Consider the following 22478-nt stretch of genomic DNA (forward strand, 5'->3'; position numbering starts at 1 on the left):
ATGATATTTAAAGTTTACCGTAAGATGCTTAGACTTTGGGGATTAGGTCATTATAATTAAATCAGCCAGAGGCTAGGGGCACCTGGGGGGCCCAGTTAGTTAAGCATCTGCCTTCGGCTCAGGTCGTGTCCCAAGGTCCTGGGATGGAGCTCTTTAAAAATCAATCAATCAATCAGCCAGAAGCTATAAGGCACAAAGGCAGAGTAAATATAAAAAAGCTTTTGGCGGGCACCTGGGTGGCTCAGTGGTTAAGCCTCTGCCTTTGGTTCAGGTCATGATCTCAGGATGCTGGGATCGAGCTCCACATCAAGCTCTCTGCTCAGCAGGGAGCCTGCTTCCCCCTCACTCTCTGCCTGCCTCTCTGCCTACTTGTGTTCTCTCTCTGTCAATAAATAAATAAAATCTAAAAAAAAAAAAAAAAAAAAAAGCTTTTGGACCTGAGTTAGGAGGTTCGGGTCCAACACTGTACTACCTAACTCTATAACCCGGGATGATGTGAAGTCCTGAGGGCTGGGCTGGGTGACATCTATGTGCTTTTTCCACCAATAAGATATGTGATAAATCAGGACCCCAACTTTTTTTATTATAATGATTATTCCTGGGCCAGGAACTAAAACCAACTTGTATCTACAGAACTACAGTCAATCTTCTATCTGGGGGTGGCTCCACTTAAGATGAAATTATAGGTCAAAGGGTTGCCTGGTGAGCAATGAAAAAGGAACATGAAAAGTGGGATCTTCCTGAGGGCTATTTCCACCCCTGAATGCGGAAACGACCTAGGTCCCTTCTCCCAAAGACACTCTTGCTCAGATCCCAGAATGGTCCTTTAAACTCAGAATACCCAAACCTCTGGGCAGAGCCAGAACCTACATCACACATCCTCATTCTTCAACTTTTCTTTCTACATGCCTAAGTCATCGCCAGCGTTTTCTGATTTAGGCTTCTCTTCTTATCACTTCACCCACGCTCTTGGAGCTCCACTTCTCTGCTCACCTCTCAGAGGTTTTTATTCCTCAAGAATCTGTGTTTAGGTTCCATTCCTTCAGATGGTGTGCGTAATCTCATGGCTTCAGCTGTCACCGAGGGCTACAAAGTGTGTGTCTATAAGCCCAAACTCTAATCTGACACACAGATCTCTTCCAGGATGTCCTGCAGGCATTCTCCCAAATTACCAAGCTTAGGACTTAAAACGCATTATCCTTTCCAAAAGCCTTCTTAAACCTCAGAAGTCCTCACCATTCCATTCTTAGTGCTTGAGTCAGACTCTTACCAGGCTGAACCTCTGCAAAGATTCCAAATTGATGTCTGCCTGCCTTCTTTTTTTTTTTTTTTTTCCTTCTTTCTTTCCTTCCTCCTGCCTGGTGTTTTTTATGAAAGCCTAATTCAAGTTTCAACTCTCTAATTTCTTAAAAATACAATCTGGAGCTCTGCTGAAGAGGACAGAACTGGGCTAATTTACTTTATATTTGTTAAGATTTTATTTATTTATTTGAGAGAGAGAGAGACAGAGATAGTCTGTCTCTCAGAGTCTCTGTCTCTCAGAGATAGTCTGTCTCTCAGAGATAGTCTGTCACAAGCCAGGAGGAGAGGGAGAAGCAGGCTCCCTGCTGAGCAGGGAGTCGGATGTGGGGCTGGATGCAGGGCTCAATCCCAGGACCCTGAGTTCATGACCCAAGCCCAAGGCAGCTGCTTAACCAACTGAACCACCCAGGCATCCCTGGGCTATGCTACTTTAATAATAAACTTACAGGATAGTGAGGTTCAGATTGAGATCATTTCATGAACATGGTTGAGCACTGATTATTACACACACATGCACACCTAGGCTGGGTACTGCCAGGTTCCCCATAGCACCAACCCATTCTACAACTCCTAACAGAGTTAGCCATATGAATCACAGACCTACATACATACATCATGCATAAAAGATTCCACCACCTCAAGATTAAGACTCAAACTATTACCATAACATTTGAGACCCCTTCCAAATCAGCCCCAAACTACCTTTCTAGTCTGGTTACTAAACACACCTCCAAGGTATACTATACTTGGCTTTACTAGATAGATACTCACTGTTCTCTAAACCTGTCATGTATTTTCAAACCTCTGTGTTTTCTCAGAATAATCCCTCTCCCTGGAATGACCTTTTCCAATAGGCAAAATCCTGCCCATCATGTAAGGACCCACCAGGAAGACAACTGCTCTGCAAAGCCCCTCCCTGTCCCACCAGGAAGACCAAATGACTATGTCCTTTGTGGTGCCTGTATCTTTAAACCTAATTCAGAGTGTTGCACCATTGTTTGTTTATTCTAGCTGTGATTCCCCACTAGACTGTAAATCTACTGAAGCCAGAAATGGTGTCCTCTTTTTTCATCTTTATATTCTTGATGCTTCACTCAAAATAGACCCATAATGCATGCTAGTTTAATTAAATTAACAAGTCTAACCTCCAAGATTATGTTTTATATTAAATTACTGATGGTCTTATTGCATATAAACAATCACTGAATTAGAGTATGGAATGAGATAAGTCTCTGGAAGATTCTTTACAAAAATAAATCCTGTGTATGGTATGTCCTATGGGCTCCAAAAAGCATATTGTTCTGCCGCTCTTTTATTATGGTTTAGGCACATCAGTGTTTTGGGGCCTGCAGTTAGTACACTAACTAGCAAATGTGCAGGCTGGGAAAACACCTATCTTAAAACTGTTGATTTAGAAGGAACCCTGGAGGACACCGATGCAGTCGAAACTTCATTTTACAAAAATAAAGGGAAAGCCTGAAAAAGACCCAAAGATCTATCCCAAACACCCAAAACTATGGTAGCGGAGCGGAGACAAGGGCCCAGTTTTTTCCATGCATTCCAACAGTTCTGACCTCACCTCTCTCTGCCGCTTCTCCCTGAAATCTTCTCACAGCATCTTTGCAGTAGCACACTTCTCCTCACTAAGAACCTCCTACATCTCACTCAGTGAAGGAGTCCAGTATGTAATAACTTTGAGTGACAGCCAACAGCATCTGTTTGAACACTTCTGGTGGTTGGGAAACTCATACTCTGCCAAACAACCCATTTCTTCTCTGTCCATGTCTTCCGCGTAGACATTTTTCTTCGCAGAGAAAGTCAGCATCAACCCTGTCAATAGCTGAAAACAGCACTTATGCCTCCCCAACTTTTCCTCAAACCTAAAGAACTCCAAGTTTCTTCAACCACTCCTCAAAACCTAGGGTTGTATCTCTACCATCTTACTTGTTGTCCTCTTCCCCCACAGAATATGACCTAGCCCTAAACAGCTTTTGGTTTTAGAAGGAGAACAGAAATAAAGCCTTTGAAAAAAAAAATCCTTTGAATATAAACCATGAGGACTCTGGACTCTGGGGACCAAACTGAGGGGTATGGAAGGGAAGGAGGTGGGGGAAAGGGGTAACCAGGCGATGGGTATTAAGGAGGGCACATGTGGTGATGAGCACTGGGTGTTATACGTAACTAATGAATCACTGAACACTACTTCAAAAACTAATGATGTACTATATGCTGGCTGATTGAACATAATAACCAAAATTAATTAATTAATTGATCAAAAATTAAAGAAAAAAGAAAAATGTCCTTTGATGCCTGTACCTCTATTTTTTTCAGGGCAGAAATGGTACTTTCTTCAGCTCTACACAATGTCTGAACAGTAATATGCAGGACCGATCCACAGAAAACATTACCTGAGAATATACTGTTTTCGAGCCAGTTTATATTTGGTAGAGTCAAAAGGAGGATAAACTATAAGCATTATGCAAGTATCCAGGAAAATAAAAAATTCTGGGTACACATTATCCTAGAACAGAAGCAAATCAAACTAAAATGTCTCAGAATGCATGAAAACATCTCCAGATACTCCCTCCTATTTTTCTCCCTTCAACTCCCATCCCGAGTTTAAGAAAACAGTCACTGAAATATCAATTCAAAACCAAAAATATTCTGTATGTAACTTTGATAAGATTGTAACTACCCAAACTCCTGCAGAGATTCTGTTCTAGAATCCTACTGTCAGTAGAAAAACAGAAGAAGAAATTTATTTCTTGGTTTATGTAACATCTCTCCCAGCTAAACTTTCATTATTTAAACCTAGTGGAGTCCCATTTTGATAACACCACTGATATCTCCACTGAAGAGAGTAAAGATTGAATAGAGTCTGTTCTCCCGCATGGAAAATCAACCTGCTCACTGAGCAACCATTCATGACTGCACTGGATTTCAAACTCCAAGAAGTTTAATAAAGATTTTCAAGGAAGGCTTCACACATGGAAAACTTATTGCACATAAAACAAGACTTGAAGAAGGGGATAAAAAGAGCAATTGTTGTAAAATGGGAAAAAATTTAAAGAAGGCTGAGTGACATAGCAAGAAACATTCCAGCAACTTGACTTTAAAACAACCCATTTTCTACATCTATGAGCGATGCCTTATCTTAATAGTTCTAAAATAAAAAATAAGACTAATATCTGAAACGTGTAATTTACATACTATACCTTGTCAAATTAGAGCAAGGTAGTATGCTCTGCCAATTTCTGAAACATCTAATATTAGTAAACAAATTAGTTTGATTAATGAATAATAATTCTGTATATATGGCCAAAGAAGCCTTGCCTGGCAAAGGCAAAGAACCTCTTCTGCCGTTGGATGAATTTCATCTGGCTCCAGGTATTTCCTGAAATGCCTGTTGACTTGCCTTTAGATACCATCTTTAAGATAAATCATTTCAATTTTCTAAACTAGAAATTAAGGACCTGCCCCATGATCCATTGAGATAGATGTATTGGCACTTGCTATGGGGGAAGGAGTATATTTTTAGCCTTGGTGATGGGGTCCTCCACCTGAGGGATATAGATGAAGACTGGGGAGGGGGCACTAAATGAGCCATAGGGCTAAGAAGAAAAAGGGGATTCTATTTAAGTTGGTAAGGGGGAAGCTCCAAGCTAGAGCAAGAGAGGATACAATGAGAGGTGCCGAGCAGGAGGCTCTATCTTGTGGAAGCAGGAGCAAACTGGAGGAAAGGAGAAGGATCAAGAACTTTTCAAAAAGCCACTAAGGATTACAGGTTACAGAGAAGAACAGGGTGAAGAATGCAGATTTTAAAGATTTAAAAAACAAACAAACAAAAAAATGGTCACCCCTTGCCCAAGACGAAGAATAATCTGAAGCATGAAGACATGGGTATAGAGCTGAATTAGTACTGATTTGTATGTGAGCTGTTGCCTTGATGGTGAAGCTATGAATCCCAGAGCTCTTGGGGATCCTGTGATGATGGAGTGTCTCATAAGGGGCCAGTTAAGGACTTATAAGGTCCCCAGCAGTGGCCAGTCCAAGGCAGGACCACAGGTACAGGGAGAAGTACTGATGTGTATATAGCATGACCATGACCATGCAGACATCCATTTAAACTTAGAAAGGCAGAACACATTATCTTCAACACCAACAAAGATGTGTCTGTCCTGTAGATCCCAACTAAGAGAACAATAAATGGTCCTACTCCTCCCCATGGTGACAGGCCATTCCAAACTTTCCCTCGGATCATAAAAGTCTCCTGGCTCCAAAAAGGTGGTACTTCTGCAAGAGAAAGGAGAAAATATCTCTGCCGAGGCCTGAGCAGCCCCTCCTTTCTGTGGAAACTTCGAGGGCCCATGGTGGCTACGTAGGGAACTGTTCTGCAGGCCCTGGCCTGAGTGGAAGGCAAAGGTTCACATAGTCTGTCTGGGACTGTTCCAGCAACACTGTCCCCAAGACAAGCACAACATACAGACCTGGTCAGCTACTTCTGGTTATCAGTCTAATAAACAGACAGCTGGTCTGAGGAGGATTCCAGGGAAGGCTGCCACCCCTACATGGGTTACAAAAGGGAAGCCCAGTAGGGGGCAAATGCAGAAGGAGCCAAGCAAGATCTGAATCTCCAGGGAAGCTACTCAGAGCAAAGGCAAACAAAATAATAATTATTATAGTTTACACTCACAAGGCATTGCCTATGCGCCTGGCACTTTATATTCATTTAAAACTCACAGTCCTCTGAGGTTGGGACTATTATTATCCTCACTTAATAGATGACAAAGAAACTGAGGTTTGGTGAGTAACTTATCCAAAGTTGCAGAGCAGTCAGTGTCGGAGCCAGGATTTGACCCTGGCAGTCTGGCTGGTGTCCCCAGTTTTAATCACTCCACCATCCTGTCTCCTCATGGATTTTCTGAGGCTAGAATGCAGTAACACTGTCAGCAGGGGCTCAGGTAACTGTGAAAAAAACAGTTTGGGTGCAAAGTCCTGAGTAGAATGAAAATTTAGAAACAAAGACATACATGGGGTACCTGGGTGGCTCAGTCGGTTGGGTGTTTACCTTTGGCTTGGGTTGTGATCTCAGGGTCCTAGGATCAACCCAATGTCAGGTTCCCTGCTCTGCTCCTCCCCCTGCTCGTGTTCTCTTTTTCTTGCTCTCTCCCTCTCTCTCAAATAAATAAATTAAATCTTTAAAAAAAGAAGGAGAAGAAGAAGTAAAGATAGAGGGACTGAGGCCTCAGCCTTAGCCAGCTGATGGGAAAGGAGAACACAGGAAATAAGAGAGGAGGTCATCTCAGGGGTAGAGGAGAGAGAAGTCTGAAACAAGTGCCAACCCCAAAAGGAGGATGCTCATGAATAAATGTGTAGCTGTGACTTAATGCATCTGTTTATTCTATATATTCCATTTATCTTCAGAGATTCCCTGCCACGGTTAGAAAAATTATCATGCACATAAACAGATGACTGCAATAAATATGGTAAGAAACTAGCATTGCCAGAGAAGTTAAAAGGGGGGAAAAAAAAGAAGGAGAAAGGCTGCTAATCCTAAAATTGGGAGTTGAAAATCCCCCATATGACATCAGCCTACATTGTCCTAGAAAAGGATGACAGAAAGCTGGCTCTGGAACTTCTGTTTGGTGATGGCCATTCCACCACAAGGAACAGGAGGGCAAGAGCCTGGACAAAGGGGTCCAGGAAGACGCCTGGTTGTGGTCCTCCTGCTGCTCCTCATCTTCTTCCTCCTTAGGTGCTGTTATAGATTGAATTGCATCCCCCCAACATTCATATGTTGAAGTTCTACCCCCACACCCCAGACTGTGACCCTATTTGGAGACAGGGTCTTTAAAGAGGTCATTAGGTTAACATGATGTCTTCTGGCTGGACCCTAAGCCCCTATGCTGATGTCCTTATAAGATGAGCAGGAAATTCAAACACAGGCATGTGTGTGCACAGAGAAGACCAGGTGAGACAAGGGGAGAAGATGATCACCCAGTGGCCAAGGGCTGAAGCCTCAGAATGAAGCAAACCCTGCACACACCTTGCTCAGGACTTCCTGCCTCCGGAACTGGGTGACGATACATTCCTGCTGTTGAAGCCACCCCGTGGGTGGTATTTGTTACGGCAGCCTGAGGAGACTGATGCAGTGTCTTCCCTTGAACTGCATGTATACACGTAAGAGAATTAGAAGCTGTCTTACTGAATAAACATGTTTCTGTTTCTGACCCTAAAACAGACTGACTCTTGGGGCCTAGAGGAGATTGTCCATCTAGTGGGGAGAGAGGAGAAAATGACTGAAGTCCTGCAGGCTTCTGCAGCCAAACTCCTAAGGACCAGGACCCCTCAGTTCATGTCATTCATCTAGCCTTTATGAACTACCTCAAGGTCCCTTTAGATTCTGTTTCCATGTTCTCACGGTTCCCCAAATTCATCTGTAACACTACACCGAATTTATCTTCACCAAATACCATTTGTACCATGTTGCTCTTACTCAGCTGGTGTTAATGGTCACTCCATGTTGCTACAAAATAAAGCCCATGTTCCTCTTAAGTCTACATGTGGTCCAACTCCAAGCAATCTCCCCAAGCTTAGCCCATTATGGGAAACTCCTAGTAAAACAAACTAGCATCCTTAAGTCATGGCTCTGGGTAGAGTGGTACTTGTCCACTTCCAGGTTCCTAATCTAATCCCTCCCTAAGAATGCCTTCCTACTCCAAGTCCTCTCTTACCTGTCTCCTCCCAGACAACTATGAAGTTGAACTATATAGCACTTTCACACCACCTACCTGGGTGAACACTGAATACCAGGCAAGCTGGGCAGCTCTGTATAGCTAAAACATTTCAGCATTGTGAAGACCTTGAGGGTAAATGTCTAATAGTCCCTACCCCACCCCCAATCTCATAAAGCATTTGTCATGGTGTTTGGGTACAGTACCATTCACTAAACACCAGGAAAGGGGTAAGAGAGAAGTGTGTAAAGAGATAGTCTGTAGCAGTCCTACCCTGTTTAAGCATCTTATTTCCTAAAAGTTTCTTTATCTTTAGATAACTTAGAATTTAAACTAAACTTACAAGCTAGATGTGTGTGATCTCTTCCCTTCAAGTTTCCTCCCTGTGATATTGTGTGTGTCTGTGTGGCTGGATGCAAGGAGGCTTGGAGGAGGCATCAGATGAAAACATGAATGGGTATTCCTCACTGTACTCCAATGTCCCCAAAGGAAAGCACTCATATATCATACTTATCCACCCCACTACCTGTACAAGCAAGTGATGGATAGGGTCATGTGAACAGACAGATTCTAAGTTTGCCCATAAACGTGATTCTGGAGTTTCCACTGTCACAGCAAGGAGAAGTTTCCATTCTTCCTTTTTCCTCCCATTCTCTAAACCAACAAACCCAAAAGCTATATCACATCTGGGAAGCATGGTACCTCGTATGAATGTTCACTTCTGTCATCTAAAGAACAATATTTCCGAAGGGCCATATGTACCCCAATGTTCATAGCAACAATGTCCACAATTGCCAAACTGAGGAAAGAGACAAGATGCCCTTCAACAGACAAATGGATAAAGAAGATGTGGTCCATATATACAATGGAGTATTACTCAGCCATCAGAAAGGATGAATATCCAACTTTTGTATGAACATGGATGGGACTGGAGGAGATTATGCTGAGTGAAATAAGTCAAGCAGATAAAGTCAATTATTATATGGTTTCACTTACTTGTGGAGCATAAGGAATAAGATGGGGACATTAGGAGAAGGAAAGGAAAAGTGAATTGGGGGAAATCGGAAGGGGAGACAAAGCATGAGAGACTGTGGACTCTGAGAAACAAACTGAGGGTTTTAGAGGGGAGGGGTAGGGGTGGGTGAGCCTGGTGGTGGGTATTAAGGAGGGCACAGATTGCATGGAGCACCGGGCGTGATACATAAACAATGAATTTTGTCAACAAATACTTCAGGGATTTTAACCAAAAGTGCAAGAGATAGAGCATAGGTAGAAGTTGACAACTTTCATACAAAATCTAAAAGCTAAGTAAGCCTTATAGCTCTCAAGTCACTTATTTTCAGGGGACTGCCCTTCATGAATGGCAAGAAAAGGAAGTTAGTCTTCTGAGGTAAAGGGTCTACCTTCACTTTTCCAGAACTTACTTAGTCACTTAACTCTGTTAACTAAGCAGAGACAAAAAGCTGTAAACTGCCAGAGAGGGTTGCTATTGACACTGTGCTTGCCCCCAGTGATTCTGAATGATAACCAACATTGAAAATCATGATGGAATACTATTTCAGAGCCAAATTAGTTTCAAGCAAAGGTAAACTTTGAAGCTCTTGCAAATGGAAACACAAAGACATTGTGGCATCGTGGCCCACTGGGAAATCCCACCTAACCACCACCAGGGTAAGACATAACATTTTTCCTGGCACACTCATTTCTGCTGGCTTTGCTGTCCACAAGACAAATCCACACTTCAGCTGGACAGCTGCTGAGGAGACTTTTTTAGTGCTTCCAGATTTGCCAATGGGAACACTTAATTCAGACTGAACAAAACAAAGACGTGTGTGTACACCTTGTGACAAGAGGTAAAATGCTGCTATTTTTAGGAAACCTGAAAACAGGCTGAATTGTGACAGGAAGGGAACAAGCCAGGCCCAGCAGCCTGAGGGGCATGGAAAGATGCCAGGGACAGTGGCCATACGTGTGACCCACTCTCCAAGGGACTCAGCCACCATCCCAGGCCAATGTCCTCTGCCTTCTGAACAGCTGAAACCACGGCTGTGGGAGCAGCCACAGAATACAGAAGGGAAAGGGGTGGGACAGGGAGCAGAGGGGAAGGTCTAGGAGGGGGAGGGAAGCTGGGTGGGGGCGGTGGAGAGAAAGAAGTGGCGGGGGAGAGAGGGGGAAAGGAGAAGATAGAGGTACCGCAACACCAGAATTTCCTCAAATGCAAACTCTCTAGTGAAACTCAGGGGCCATAACGCCACGGCGCCACCCATCTCATGCCTAGTGAAATACCTAGTATTCTCTGACATTGCCCCTGGATGAACAGGGAACACGTAATCTGCCCTGTGGAGCTGGGAGTCAATCACGTTCAGTTGAGAGTATAATGCTCTACCCTACCCATCCCTGAACAGCCGGAACAATTTTAGAACAATCTGCTGTCAACTTCTTCACTTATACTAAACCATAGTTACCAATGCTCTTCTGTTTGCTAGGAAATCATGACAGAATATGATGACTCCTCAGGCATTACTATGGAAACCTTAAAACTTCCACTAGAAACCATCAAAAAAGGCAGCACATAACCCCATTCTGACTTTCCATCACGATTCTCTCCAAGGAAGAAAACTGAAAATTAGATGGATTCATTCCGAGTTCCCTTTTCCAATCAAACAGATGGGATTTAGATAAGCTCTTAAAGCAAATTGTGATTCATATAATAATATGTAAACTTATCTCAAATCTCAGAGGCTTTTTCTAAAGAACATTCTGATAATTAAAACGTTCCTGTACATCTTGAATTCCATTAAAGCAATATAGTTAAATAAAGGCTCTCCCAGAGAAAATATTTCCAAGCTCTGGCCAATGGGCCAGAATATTTGTGCCCTTTGCTCAGTTTATTAAACACTGGTGATTACGAAAAGTGTAACACTAAGAATGGGTAGAGCAAAATTTTTCTGTCTTTGTTTAATGGGTTTCAAAGCCACTCAAAAGAATATGTATATAGAAAGCGCCTACTCTGTGCTCACCATAATGCAAGGAAAGATAAGAACTAAGCACAATTATTATCAGAAACCTCCCTCTAAGTCTGTTGATTTAGGATCTACATGAGACATATTCAGAGGAAAGTTTCAAATTCACAGGCCAAGCACCTTCCCAGTGAAACTCCATGTTGAAGAGAAACTAACATGCATCGAGCTCCTAATGCATGCCAACTCTATACTTACAGGGTCACATGGTCAGTTCCACCCAACCCCCCCCATAACCTTACTAAATTGGTTTTATTACCATCAATGATGCAGATCATGACACATAGGCTTAGAGAGATGGAGTGACCTGCCTGCTGGTCACAAAGCCCTGGTCAGCTGGAAAACCAGGACTAGGCCAGCACCAGCCACGAAGTGGTAGGGTTTTTCTCTAGCCAACAATGGAATCCTAACCCTGGCTAAAAGGTAAAGCTGGAATTTGATGAAAAGATACACAAAGTCCACAGATTACAAAGAAAATAGAACAATAAGATGGAAAAACAGAATGAGGGCGGTTTGGGCACGTGGACAGGAGCACGGACACTACTATCAACACGCATAAACTCTGATTATTGCAGGTCTCTGAGTGTCTGCTGGAGGGGCAGGCAGACCTCTTAGCTAGAGCTGCTGCTTGATACAAAGTAACACCCAAACTGCCTGCAGTGGGGAGTGGTAATTCCCCTGGGCAAAATTAAGAGGAAGGAAGGAATGGACAGTGAGCAAGCAAAAATATTCTTAGACTTGAGTGCCTGAGTGGCTCAGGCAGTTAAGTGGCTGCCTTCGGCTCAGGTCATGATCTCAGGATCCTGGGATCAAGCCCTTGTGTGGTTTTGGGCTCCCTGCTCAGTGGGAAGTCCGCTTTCCCTCTCCTGCCCCTCCCCCCACTGATGCTCACATGCACACACATGCTCTCTCTCTCTCTTTCCCTCTCTGAAACAAATATCAAAAAATATTCTTTCACTGGACAGTGTTAGAGCTCACTACAGTAAAATTGTAGTAATTTGCCCAGGCCGCCCAATTTTAAACTCTAGTAGATACATTGAATGTTCATTCTGTTAGTCACAAATGAATTCAATTGAGCACAGTCAGCTTCAAGCCACTGAGTTTTAGATCTCAAAGGAACCTCAGAGGTGAATTAGAACAATTCTATCACTTTACAGAGGAGGAAACAGAATACCGTACAAGTCTCCACAAACCAATTAGTGGCAGAATCAAGAAAACTGAGCTCCCCCTGCTCCCGAGCAGACCCCCTGTCCACGAAGCTGTATCTCATGCTGCACTGTCATCCCCTTGGCATCTGATACAAGGCAACTCAATGTATCCGACAGCACATTGTACCCACCAGTGTCGTCCCAAACCATACCCCTTCCTGACATTTCCATCGCAGAGTCATGCTTCAACTCTGGAGCTAACATGGCAGCTTTGGATTTAAACATTCATAAAATACTCCATGTTTTCAGTCATTAGAGAGTCTCCCTCAGGCTGATTCACCAGTTAAAAAAAAAAAAAAATTTTTTTTTTTTTTAACATAACTAACACTGAATGGGTGCCTGCTGCTTTTCTGGATACTTTTTCCCTGCCCTGAGTCCTTTTTAAAGCTATTTACATACAGGTATGTAAGAAGGTAAGCCCAGAATTATTTAAAGAAATAGAAAATCAGGAAGTACCTAAATGTCAAACATTGAAAGAAGGGTTGAGTCAAACGATAATATCTCTATGATTTTTAGAAAGATTACACAATCATTAAAGTTATTGGCATGGAAATACCTCATGATACATGGTTGAGTGAAAAATTTATACAGAGTATATGCAAAATTTATGCAAAGCATATACAGAAAATATATGCAAAATCCCATATTTCCACAAAAACAATAGCAATGTACATACACGAATGCATGCACATCTATATACATACATATATATGGACATACACTTATATATATACATACCACATGTAAAATTGGTACCAAAATGTTAATTTGGGGGCTGGAGGGAGTGAATTAAAGATGATTTTTCTAATTTCCCCCTTATTTTGTATTTTTGGAATTTTTCTACTATAGAAATTTATTTTACCTCAAACTGAAAACTAGTTTTTTCTAATGCTCAAATGACTGGTCATGTAGACAATCCTAGATGTGTCTGGTCACCTAAATCTCACTATCCACACCAAGCCCACCCAGATGGAAGAAACCCAGGCCCCCAGAGTCTGAGCAACTGTGGACCCCCGGCCACAAGTGGCTGCTTTCGCCTGGGAAGGACCACACAATGAGCACTCACCCTCCTCAGAGCACAGGAGGGAGGGCAAAGTGCTGAGGGAGAGGACCTCCCACCTGGAAAAGCCAACTTTGCTCTGTTTTTCCCAGCACCTCCTTTGTTTCAGGGTCCACGGGTGGGCTGGAAGAGTTTTTGCACCCTTAGACTGTCAAGAGATAGTAATCGTGCTGTCTGTCCCCACATCTAGGGATGGGCGTGGAAGGGTGGAAAAGACAGGTTCAGTGATTTTCCTTTGTAATTTCAGGGGCACTGAGTGATAGTGCTTGTTCCAGATGCAGGTGCCCTCTTTCCAAGGCCACAGTCTTTACGAAAGCAGACAGTGAGAAAGGAGCTCTGTGGCTTGTCCCTTCTCCTTCACCCAGCTCTCTTCTCTATCAGGCAGCATGGTGATTTAACCGTCACACACTAGGGAGCACAGCTTTCAAGAGGCTCCAAAGACCACTCCATAAACCAGAAGGGGAATATAACAAACAAACAAGGGCCTGAAAGCTTTTGTGTTGCCATAGCAACTAGACTAGCTTTCCTACACTCACGGGATAAAAACTACTCCACTGAAAAAGAAAATGCAACTAATAAACTTGATTTTACTAATGCTTCTATACATGCCAGATTAGTGTTTCCAGAAAGAGCCACGGCCAAGGCCAACTACCAATCATGTCAAAACTGCCTGGGCTCAGAAGCCTCACTGCAGGCTCTTGCTAATGTTGAGGGAGCAGAGACGTCAGGCTGGTCCACTCAGCAGACATTTGTGGGACTCATATTTCAGCACATAAGGAGATGTCCATACTATATAACATGCAACAACTGTATCCATGCGTCATAGTAGCTCAAGTTCATGAGCAAATCATCTCTGGAGTAAAGATGGGATGGGAGAGCTCAGGGAGACAAGAGCGTCTGTGTGCCCCCATATCAAATTTCCTTTACAGACTCCTGCCAGAAACCAGAAGCCTATACAAACAGGTGGAGCATGATTCCACCCTTGGTTTCTGGCAGCTGATGTACTGGGAAAAGGGAGGCCGACCCACATACTTTTGTGAGTAGCAATGGTACCATTCCTCTAGAGAGAGGACAGGAGGATGACTCAGTCATGAAGGAGCTGGGTGTGCTGGCTGCTGACCACAGCCCCCAGTCTGTGTTCAGTTGTTTAAAACGATGCCTGCTTTCAAAGTAAAATTATCCTCTTGTCACCTTTGACATCACACTCTCTAGTCTTGCCATACATCCAAAGAGTGGTAAGAGCATGAAGGTCAACTAGATGAGAGAATACTGCTGGTGGGAGTGTAAATTGGTTTAATTTTCCTGGAGGGTGTTTTTGTGATACATGTCAAGCACCCTCATAAGAATTCCAGAGTCTCTGACCTGGGTATTACTCTTAAGGAATTTATTCCAAGGGAGTAATGATAGGCATGAAAACAGTACAAAGTTATTAGCTGCCACACTGTCCATAAAAGAGAAGACTTGGGGGCACCTGGTTGGCTCAGTGGCTTAAAGCCTCTGCCTTCGGCTCAGGTCATGATCCCAGGGTCCTGGGATGGAGCCCCGCATCAGGCTCTCTGCTCGGCAGGGAGCCCGCTTCCCTTCCTCTCTGTGTGTGTTTCTCTGCCTACTTGTGATCTCTGTCTATCAAATAAATAAATAAAATCTTTAAAAAAAAAAAAAGAAGAAGAAGAAGAAGAAGACCTGGAAGCAAAAGTTCAATAACATGAGAAAGGTGTTAAACGAATTTTGGTACAGCCACACGAAGGAGTTCTGCACAGCCTCTAAAAAGGCAATAGAAAAATGTCCACATTACATTAAGTTTAAAAATACATAAAATATCCTTTTTTAAAAATACAGACGCAGACATATAAGTAGGAAGCTACACATCAAAATAATAACAGTGGTCTGCTCTGAGTGGCCTCATTGTGGATTTTTTTTTAATTTATCAAATCGCCTATAAGAGAACGCTACAATGTAATTTAAAACCAATAGAAGCTTAAAAAAGAAGACAAGACAGTATATATTTTTACTTCATCCTGTCCCCAGAAAGGGATATATAAAACTAAAAATCAGTTGGTTACCTTATTTTTATCTCCTCAAATTAAAAATCATGAATTGGACCAAGATGCTGAAAATGGGATGTTTTTTTCCATGTGTTCATTAAACACTGATTCATTGCCTCATGTGTGTAAAGTGTTGAGACGCTGAGTAAACACAGATAATGAGGGTGTGGGGCAACCATCCACCCGTTTTAAAGACAGGGGAGTCACATGAGTTCTGCAAATAGATTGAGATGGGGGCAAAAGAGAGGTAGGAAGGTCAGAGTGTGAGTTTTCTATTGCTGCTTCAACAAGTTATCACAAACTTAGTGCCTTAAAACAACACAACTTTATTATCTTTCAGTTCTGTAGGTCGGAAGTCCACAAAGGGTCTCTCTGGGCTAAGACCAAGGCATCAAAAAGGCTGCCTTCCTTTCCAGAAGCTCTAGGGGAGAATTCATTGCCTTGCCTTCTTCTGCTTGTAGAAGCAGCTCAGATTCCTTGATGGGCAGCCCAAACCTGCAAAGCCACTAAGGGCAGGTCAAGTCCCCCGCTCCCATCACTCTGAGCTCTGCTTCTGCTTCCCTCCTCTACTTGCGTGGATGACTGCCATTATGTTGGTCCCACCTGCATAATCTACGCTACTCTCTAGATTTTAAGGTCAGTTGATTAGCAATCTTACTTACTTTGTCATGGAACCTAACATATTCACAGGTTCTGGGGATTATTAGGACATGGACCTCTTGGGGAGAGGCGGGCATTATTCTACCTACTAAGCCAATTAAAAAATCATGACATTGATCCAGATGAGAGCCTCAAGTCTGGCAACAGCAATGAGGATAGGGTGGAGAAGGCAGTTCCATCAGCTATGAGGTTGAAACCTCTAGGGTTTGGTGGCCAATCAGAAATGGGGAGCGAGTTGGAGCCTAAGTGGCAGATGGGAGCTGTTACCACTCACAGAGATGGGAGACACATGCAAAGGACCGGCTGAGAGAGAAAGATATCTTCGTGGATTCATGAGAAGCTCTTGGGAGTGTGAGACGACATTCCCAGTAGCATTTGCCTCTATGAGCAGATGGTCTGGAAGGAGGTCTGGACTGGATGAAAACAAGTGAGATACAGCAGCACAGAAAGCTCCCAGCTGAAGCAAAGGAGACAAACGGGCCACGCTACGCTGTCTGCTCCAGCGTGAATCACATGGAGAGGAGAGAAAAGCCTTTCTTTACGGATCTCTCAATTTGTACTCAGAAGCCCACAGGTTGAAAATGTGAGAGGTGAGCAGTACCCGGGACAAGAAGGGCTATCCCCAAGGTGGATTAACCAAGCTGGCCCCTTTCTCATTCATTTAAATCCCTAGGCTAAGAAAGTGCCTTATGTTTCCAGAAATTCTAAAGTACTGCCTTAAGTTAATGGCACCACATAACTGCTTTATATATAATTCAATCTGGTGAACTGAGTTCCACAAATGCTGTGGTATATTTCCAACAGTCTTAACTATTCTCTCAGTTTAAAAAAAAAAAAAAAGGCAATTAAACAACATTTGAAAACATTTAAGCTACCAGAAGTTTTAAATCACTCTTACAGCTAATTTGGGGGAATGCATTTTAGAAGCACTCGTGGAGAAAACTAAGAAAACCCACTTGATCACCCACAGTCGCATTCGAGCTTCTAGTAACACATATTGTCCAGAAATGTTCTGCAATGCAGTACTAACAGAAATCTAATATATTGCAGATGTGCCTTCACTGTAAATTCAGGGACTAAAGGAAAGGGAGGGGGGGTGTTTAAAAGAAGAAAGATGGTGTCAGTTTTCGTTTTGTCCAATTATGGCTGAAGCAAATAATCTTCCCTGAAACATTTGAAGTCCAGATAGAGGGATGTGGATAGTATTTGGATCCAGACCTGTCCTAAGAGTGACGTCAGCCACCCCTTCCATAGGAGGCCACTGAGGAACAGAGAGAATGACTTGCCCACGGCTGTTTTACTGCTTTACCCAATGACACAACCCCCAGGTTAGTCTTCCTCATGTGGCCTTTCCTGAATCTGTCCTCTCCACGTGACCAGTACACATTCTCTTCTACCTGCGACACACACATTTGATCTCCTCCGGTCCATCTCACTGTATGACATCATAGACACCTAGCATTTTCTTTCCTCATTTCATATCCACCACTCAAACTTCCAGTAGCTCCAACAATGTTTTTCTGGTCTGCCAAACCTGATAAGTTAGTAAGCAGGCCTGGCATGCAAACTTGGTAGAATCTGCTCCACGGGTTCTTACAGAGAGATCCCAAGCACAGTTGGGAGAAATAGTTACATCAATAATAACCACAAGTTTCTTCACTAGTAGTCTCTGGATCACTGTTCCTTTGGGCCTCAGAATGGATAGGAAAGCAAAAGTAAGCCACCACTGAAGAGGCAAGACAGCAAAAGCGTGGTTAACATGTGGATTTTTCATAGACATTTACCAATGTCCTTGCTCCCCAGTACAAAGTACTTCTCCACACTCACGGGTTGTCAGTAATGACTGTGCACACAGGAAGTGTCAGGCTTGTGTCTATTAAATCGCCTTTCTTCCTGCAAGAGATGGTGCTTTGAGATGTGCTTTCATCCTTATTTATGTACTTATCCTCATTATCATGTTCCTGATAACAAGCTGTGTGGTATCTACGCTCTAGCCCCCAAAGGGAGCAATGCTCAGTTCCTCACCCAGGTGATTAAAAAAATAAACAGACGCCTCCAGTGTACCTTTGAATGGAGGAGTGCCCAATATCTACAAACATGAGCCAATCTTATAGCAAAGAAACAAGCTTTGCAAATGAGAACGAAATGTAATTGCCACCACCTGCTCCTGCCAATGCCCCAGAAGACTGGCCTTCTCACCTAGATGGAAAAGAATCAGGTGTCCACAAATGCTAAACTGCATTTTCTTGGGATTTCTGAGGACCATAGGTCACTAATCCTCATATACAATCCCACCTGGATAGGTATTTGGACACACAGAAAGGAGGTTGCAGAGAGGCTGTGCCAAGGGCAAGAAGTAGTTTGAAACTTGACATGAGCAGAGATGTGAGATTTGGGTTATATACTATCTCGCTGCCAATTGTTGCACAGCAAACAACTTTCTTTTTTTTTTTTTTAAGATTTTATTTATTTATTTGACAGATCACAAGTAGGCAGAGAGGCAGGCAGAGAGAGAGAGGAGGAAGCAGGCTCCCTACTGAGCAGAGAGCCCAATGTGGGGCTCGATTCCAGGACCCTGGGATCATGACCTGAGCCGAAGGCAGAGGCTTTAACCCACTGAGCCACTCAGGGACCCCAGCAAACAACTTTCTAACACCTGCTTCCCTCAAGGTCCCTGAATGTCCATTCCTATCTCTAGTGATGAGAGGGAAAAGCAAAAGCAAAACGTCCCTTCTCTCCTTTTCAGGCGTCCCTCCACCTCCAGCCTTTGTCTAGCTCCAACTCCGAACCTCTCTGTCTCTTCCCACAGTCAGATGAACTAACATGACACAGATCCACCAGGAGTTAAAACCCCAGCCCTGAAAGATTCCCAAATTAATTTAAAACATTTTGGGATACCTGGGTGCCTCAACTGGTTAAGTGTCTGCCTTCAGCTTGGGTCATGGGATTGGGTCCCACATCAAGCTCCCTGCTTGGTGGAGAGCCTGCGTCTCCCTCTCCCTCTGCCACACACCACCCCCCTGCTCGCTCTGTGTGTGTGTGTGTGTGTGTGTGTGTGAGTGTGTGTGTGTGAGAGAGGTAAATAAAATCTAAAGAGAGAGAGAAAGACTTGGGGACCTATTTAAAAAAAAAAAACAAAATTCTAATAGATTAAATATCAATTTCATACTCTTAGGGCTCTTTTAATATTTTCAAAGAAAACTATCCCCTTCCCTTAGAACACCAATGTTAGCCCAAGAATTGTTCACAACTCACCAGCTCCGTGCAACATTCACAACTGCAAAGCAGGTTAAACCAGGCATGACATTTCCTTGAGAAAGAGTTGATTCGCTGCTACCCAAATATTCCTTGAAAATGCACCCACACCTCCCCTCCTCCTAACTCTAGGTTATTAATTGTTTTCCTAATTTTAGGTCCTAATGCCTTTTTACCCTCCTTGGGAGTCAGTAATGTACACTCCAACTACACAAAACTGTAACTCCCATCTATCTAGAAGGGAAAGTAAAGCTTGTTGTATGAGTTGTGAGAGTCACCAAAAGAATGTTTGCTAAAGAGGAGGTAGAGAAACTGGTCTGACTCACCATGATAGGTATTGGAACCTTCTGCCTGAACTGTTTAATAATTCTTTCTTGACTCCATAACCACCTGTTCAGTGGCATTATTTATGGGCAAAATTATCTTCCTGATAAATTGACTCCAAATTTTTATTCATTTGCTATCAAATGGCAAGTAATTATTCCCTTTAGGGGACAGATGTAATTTGCTGCCCTGACTAAGCTCAGACTCTGGCCACAAATATTTTGGTTAATCATAAGAGTGCTTTGTTTCTCTTATTTGCACCTACAGCCTCTACAATGAAAAGCAAGTTCAAGACCACAGCTGGGGCTTTCGATGGAGACAAAATAGTGTCCCGTGAATATCATAATCTGGAATCAAAATACATTATTTCCCAAATATTAGTCCCTCGTTTCTTTACTGAATAGCTCTTAAAGCTTCAGGCTGAGGTGAAGTCACACTTCCTGGAATTTAAAACCTGGAGGATCAGAGAAGGTCATAGTTAAAACTGAAGCCAAGAGCAGTAACTGAGCTCTTTCTCTGTGAAAAGTGGAAACATGAATCTATGTGGCATGAAGGGCCATTAGTGTTGAATTGTAGCATATTTTAAACACTCCTTCTTCGTACAGGAGGAGTCATATAAATATACCTGAGATATTGTTCCAGAATGTCTAAGTAGTCTATTTTCCCTATGTATGAAAGAACTGGCCTGTTATTTTCACACATGCTTTTTAAAAAAGCAGAGACACTTAAAGTTATAAACCTCACCACAGTGGTTCACATCACTGGGGCTAAGAACCCCCTCTGAAATTAATGAAGGCTGTGAACCCTCTCCCAGAAGATAAACATAGACAAACCAAATACTCTAAATCTGTTAATAGAATGTATCGACGTTCCTGTAAGATCCAACCCCATGAAGCCCTCTGAGGTCCTCAAACTCCAGGTTAAGAATTTTTGTTTCAGGGGCGCCTAGGTGGCTCAGTGGGTTAAAGCCTCTGCCTTAGGCTCAGGTCAAGATCTCAGGGTCCTGGGATCGAGCCCCACATTGGGCTCTCTGCTCGGCAGGGAGCCTGCTTCCCCCTCTCTCTCTCTCTGCCTGCCTCTCTGCCTACTTGTAATCTCTGTCAAATAAATAAATAAGTAAATAAATTTTAAAAAAGAATTTTTGTTTCAGAGGTAATATCTGGTCAACCCCTCAGTGTACTTCTTCTATTAAGCCAACACACACACACACACACACACACACACACACACACACACACACACAATTCCTCTTTCTCATTACAGCTCTTCAAAAGAGTGGAAGGTGCTCTCCTTCCAGTTGACCTTCACCAGACATTGTTTTCACACTCCTTTATTTTCTTGGTCACACTCCTCTTTTCCCAAAGCATAGAGGCAGAATGTTCTAAAACATGAAATGGTATGTCTCCAATTGAATGAGCTGCCCACTGCTGGGAAGGTACAGACAATGGACTCTCACTTTTTAGCTATGTTGCTGGGAAGATCTGAGAACCAGAAGAGAAACTGGAATAAATACCTCGGAAGTCCACTCCAATCTGAGATTCCATGATGAGATTGTATTTCAATGCCTGTATGCCTGTGTCTCTCATGAGTGGCACTAAAGACTAAAGACTAGGCTCCCATGAAGTTCAACCAGGCACAGCACATATTCTACTTTGATTGTGCACATTAATTTGGACAGGATTGACCTTGTTTTACTCCCTGAGTAAGCAAATTCCTTCTAGCACTTAATGTCTCAATTTTTTGGAAGTCACAAATGAACTCCTAGTGAGTTCTAAATCAATTAAAACCCCTCTATCTGAGTGCCTGGGTGGTTCAGTTGGTTGAGGGACTGTCTTTGGCACAGGTGATGATCCTCGAGTCCTGGGATCAAGTCCTGCATTGGGCTCCCTGCTCAACAGGGAATCTGCTTCTCCCTCTGAACAGCACCCCCCCATACTCGTTCTCTCTCTCTTATTTTCTAATAAATAAATAAAATCTTTAAAAGAAAAACTATATATTTCAACATGTGCTACTAAGCTATATCACCAACACTGCTGGTGATTCATTTATTCAATTTGTTCATTTAGGCAAAATATTTTTATTGACGGCCTATAGTATATCATCTGATACACTATATACTGATATGTGTATTCTACACATTCTACAGAGACAGCCAGTCTTGAGGCAGAAAAAGTCTCTGCCCTCATAAAGTATATACAATTTGAGCCATGACTTCAGTCCTAGAATTTCCAAGTTTTTCTTTAGTTTCCCATTCTTGTGAAATATTCACAAGAATGGAGAATAAAACAACTCCTTTCCCTTGAAGATAAAGCACCAGTCATATGCAAGCCCTCATAGATCCTTCAGATAATTCTTTAAGGTCTTCACCTTCAAAGAGAGAAATTCTGACTCATTCACTTCAAGTGAAGAGTGAGAGGAACATAATCATTGCATCACAGACCATTAGAGGAAAATAAAGCAAAAACATGAAAGACAGCCACAATAAAGCCTAACCTTGAAATTATCCTAAGAAGAGAACACATAGGAAAACTGTGCCTAGGAAAACTATAATTATATGCTCCTAAAAATCCTGCAAAAGAATTCTTTCTTTCTCATCTATTAATTACAATGGGTCTATGCAGTGCTAAATAGTTTCTGAAGTAATTCTGGAAAGTGTTTGTTTTCCACAATTTTAAATGCTGAGAATATAATTAGCTACTTAAATGCAAATGCTAATACATCAGTTTGTGTCCACAGTGAACACTCTTTGCACAACACATGATTTGATACTAATCTATGCCAAGATTTTCTTCCACAATCACAAATTAACTGAAACTGGCCACAGGAATTCCTTCTGTACTGCCAAAAAGCTCTTTTCAGGCTTAACACTT

The 22478-nt window shown here is 42.7% G+C and overlaps 1 protein-coding gene across 5 annotated transcripts in view; it reads right to left on the reverse strand.

Annotated features, from left to right (window-relative positions):
* SYT16 (synaptotagmin 16) overlaps positions 1-22478 on the reverse strand; it is a 261099-nt gene that overhangs the window by 151775 nt on the left and 86846 nt on the right. The window contains exon 1 of one of the 5 annotated variants that reach the window (XM_082734931.1): positions 19285-19516. The exons of the other annotated variants lie outside the window; for them this stretch is intronic. Within the exon in view, the coding sequence (XP_082591057.1) occupies positions 19285-19300 (16 nt within the window). The 5' untranslated portion in view covers positions 19301-19516. Of the gene's footprint in view, positions 1-19284; positions 19517-22478 lie in introns of those variants that run through there. 5 annotated transcript variants of the gene reach the window in all.

This window comes from Mustela nivalis (genome assembly GCF_964662115.1).
Source record: "Mustela nivalis genome assembly, chromosome: 6".
NCBI lineage: Eukaryota > Metazoa > Chordata > Mammalia > Carnivora > Mustelidae > Mustela > Mustela nivalis.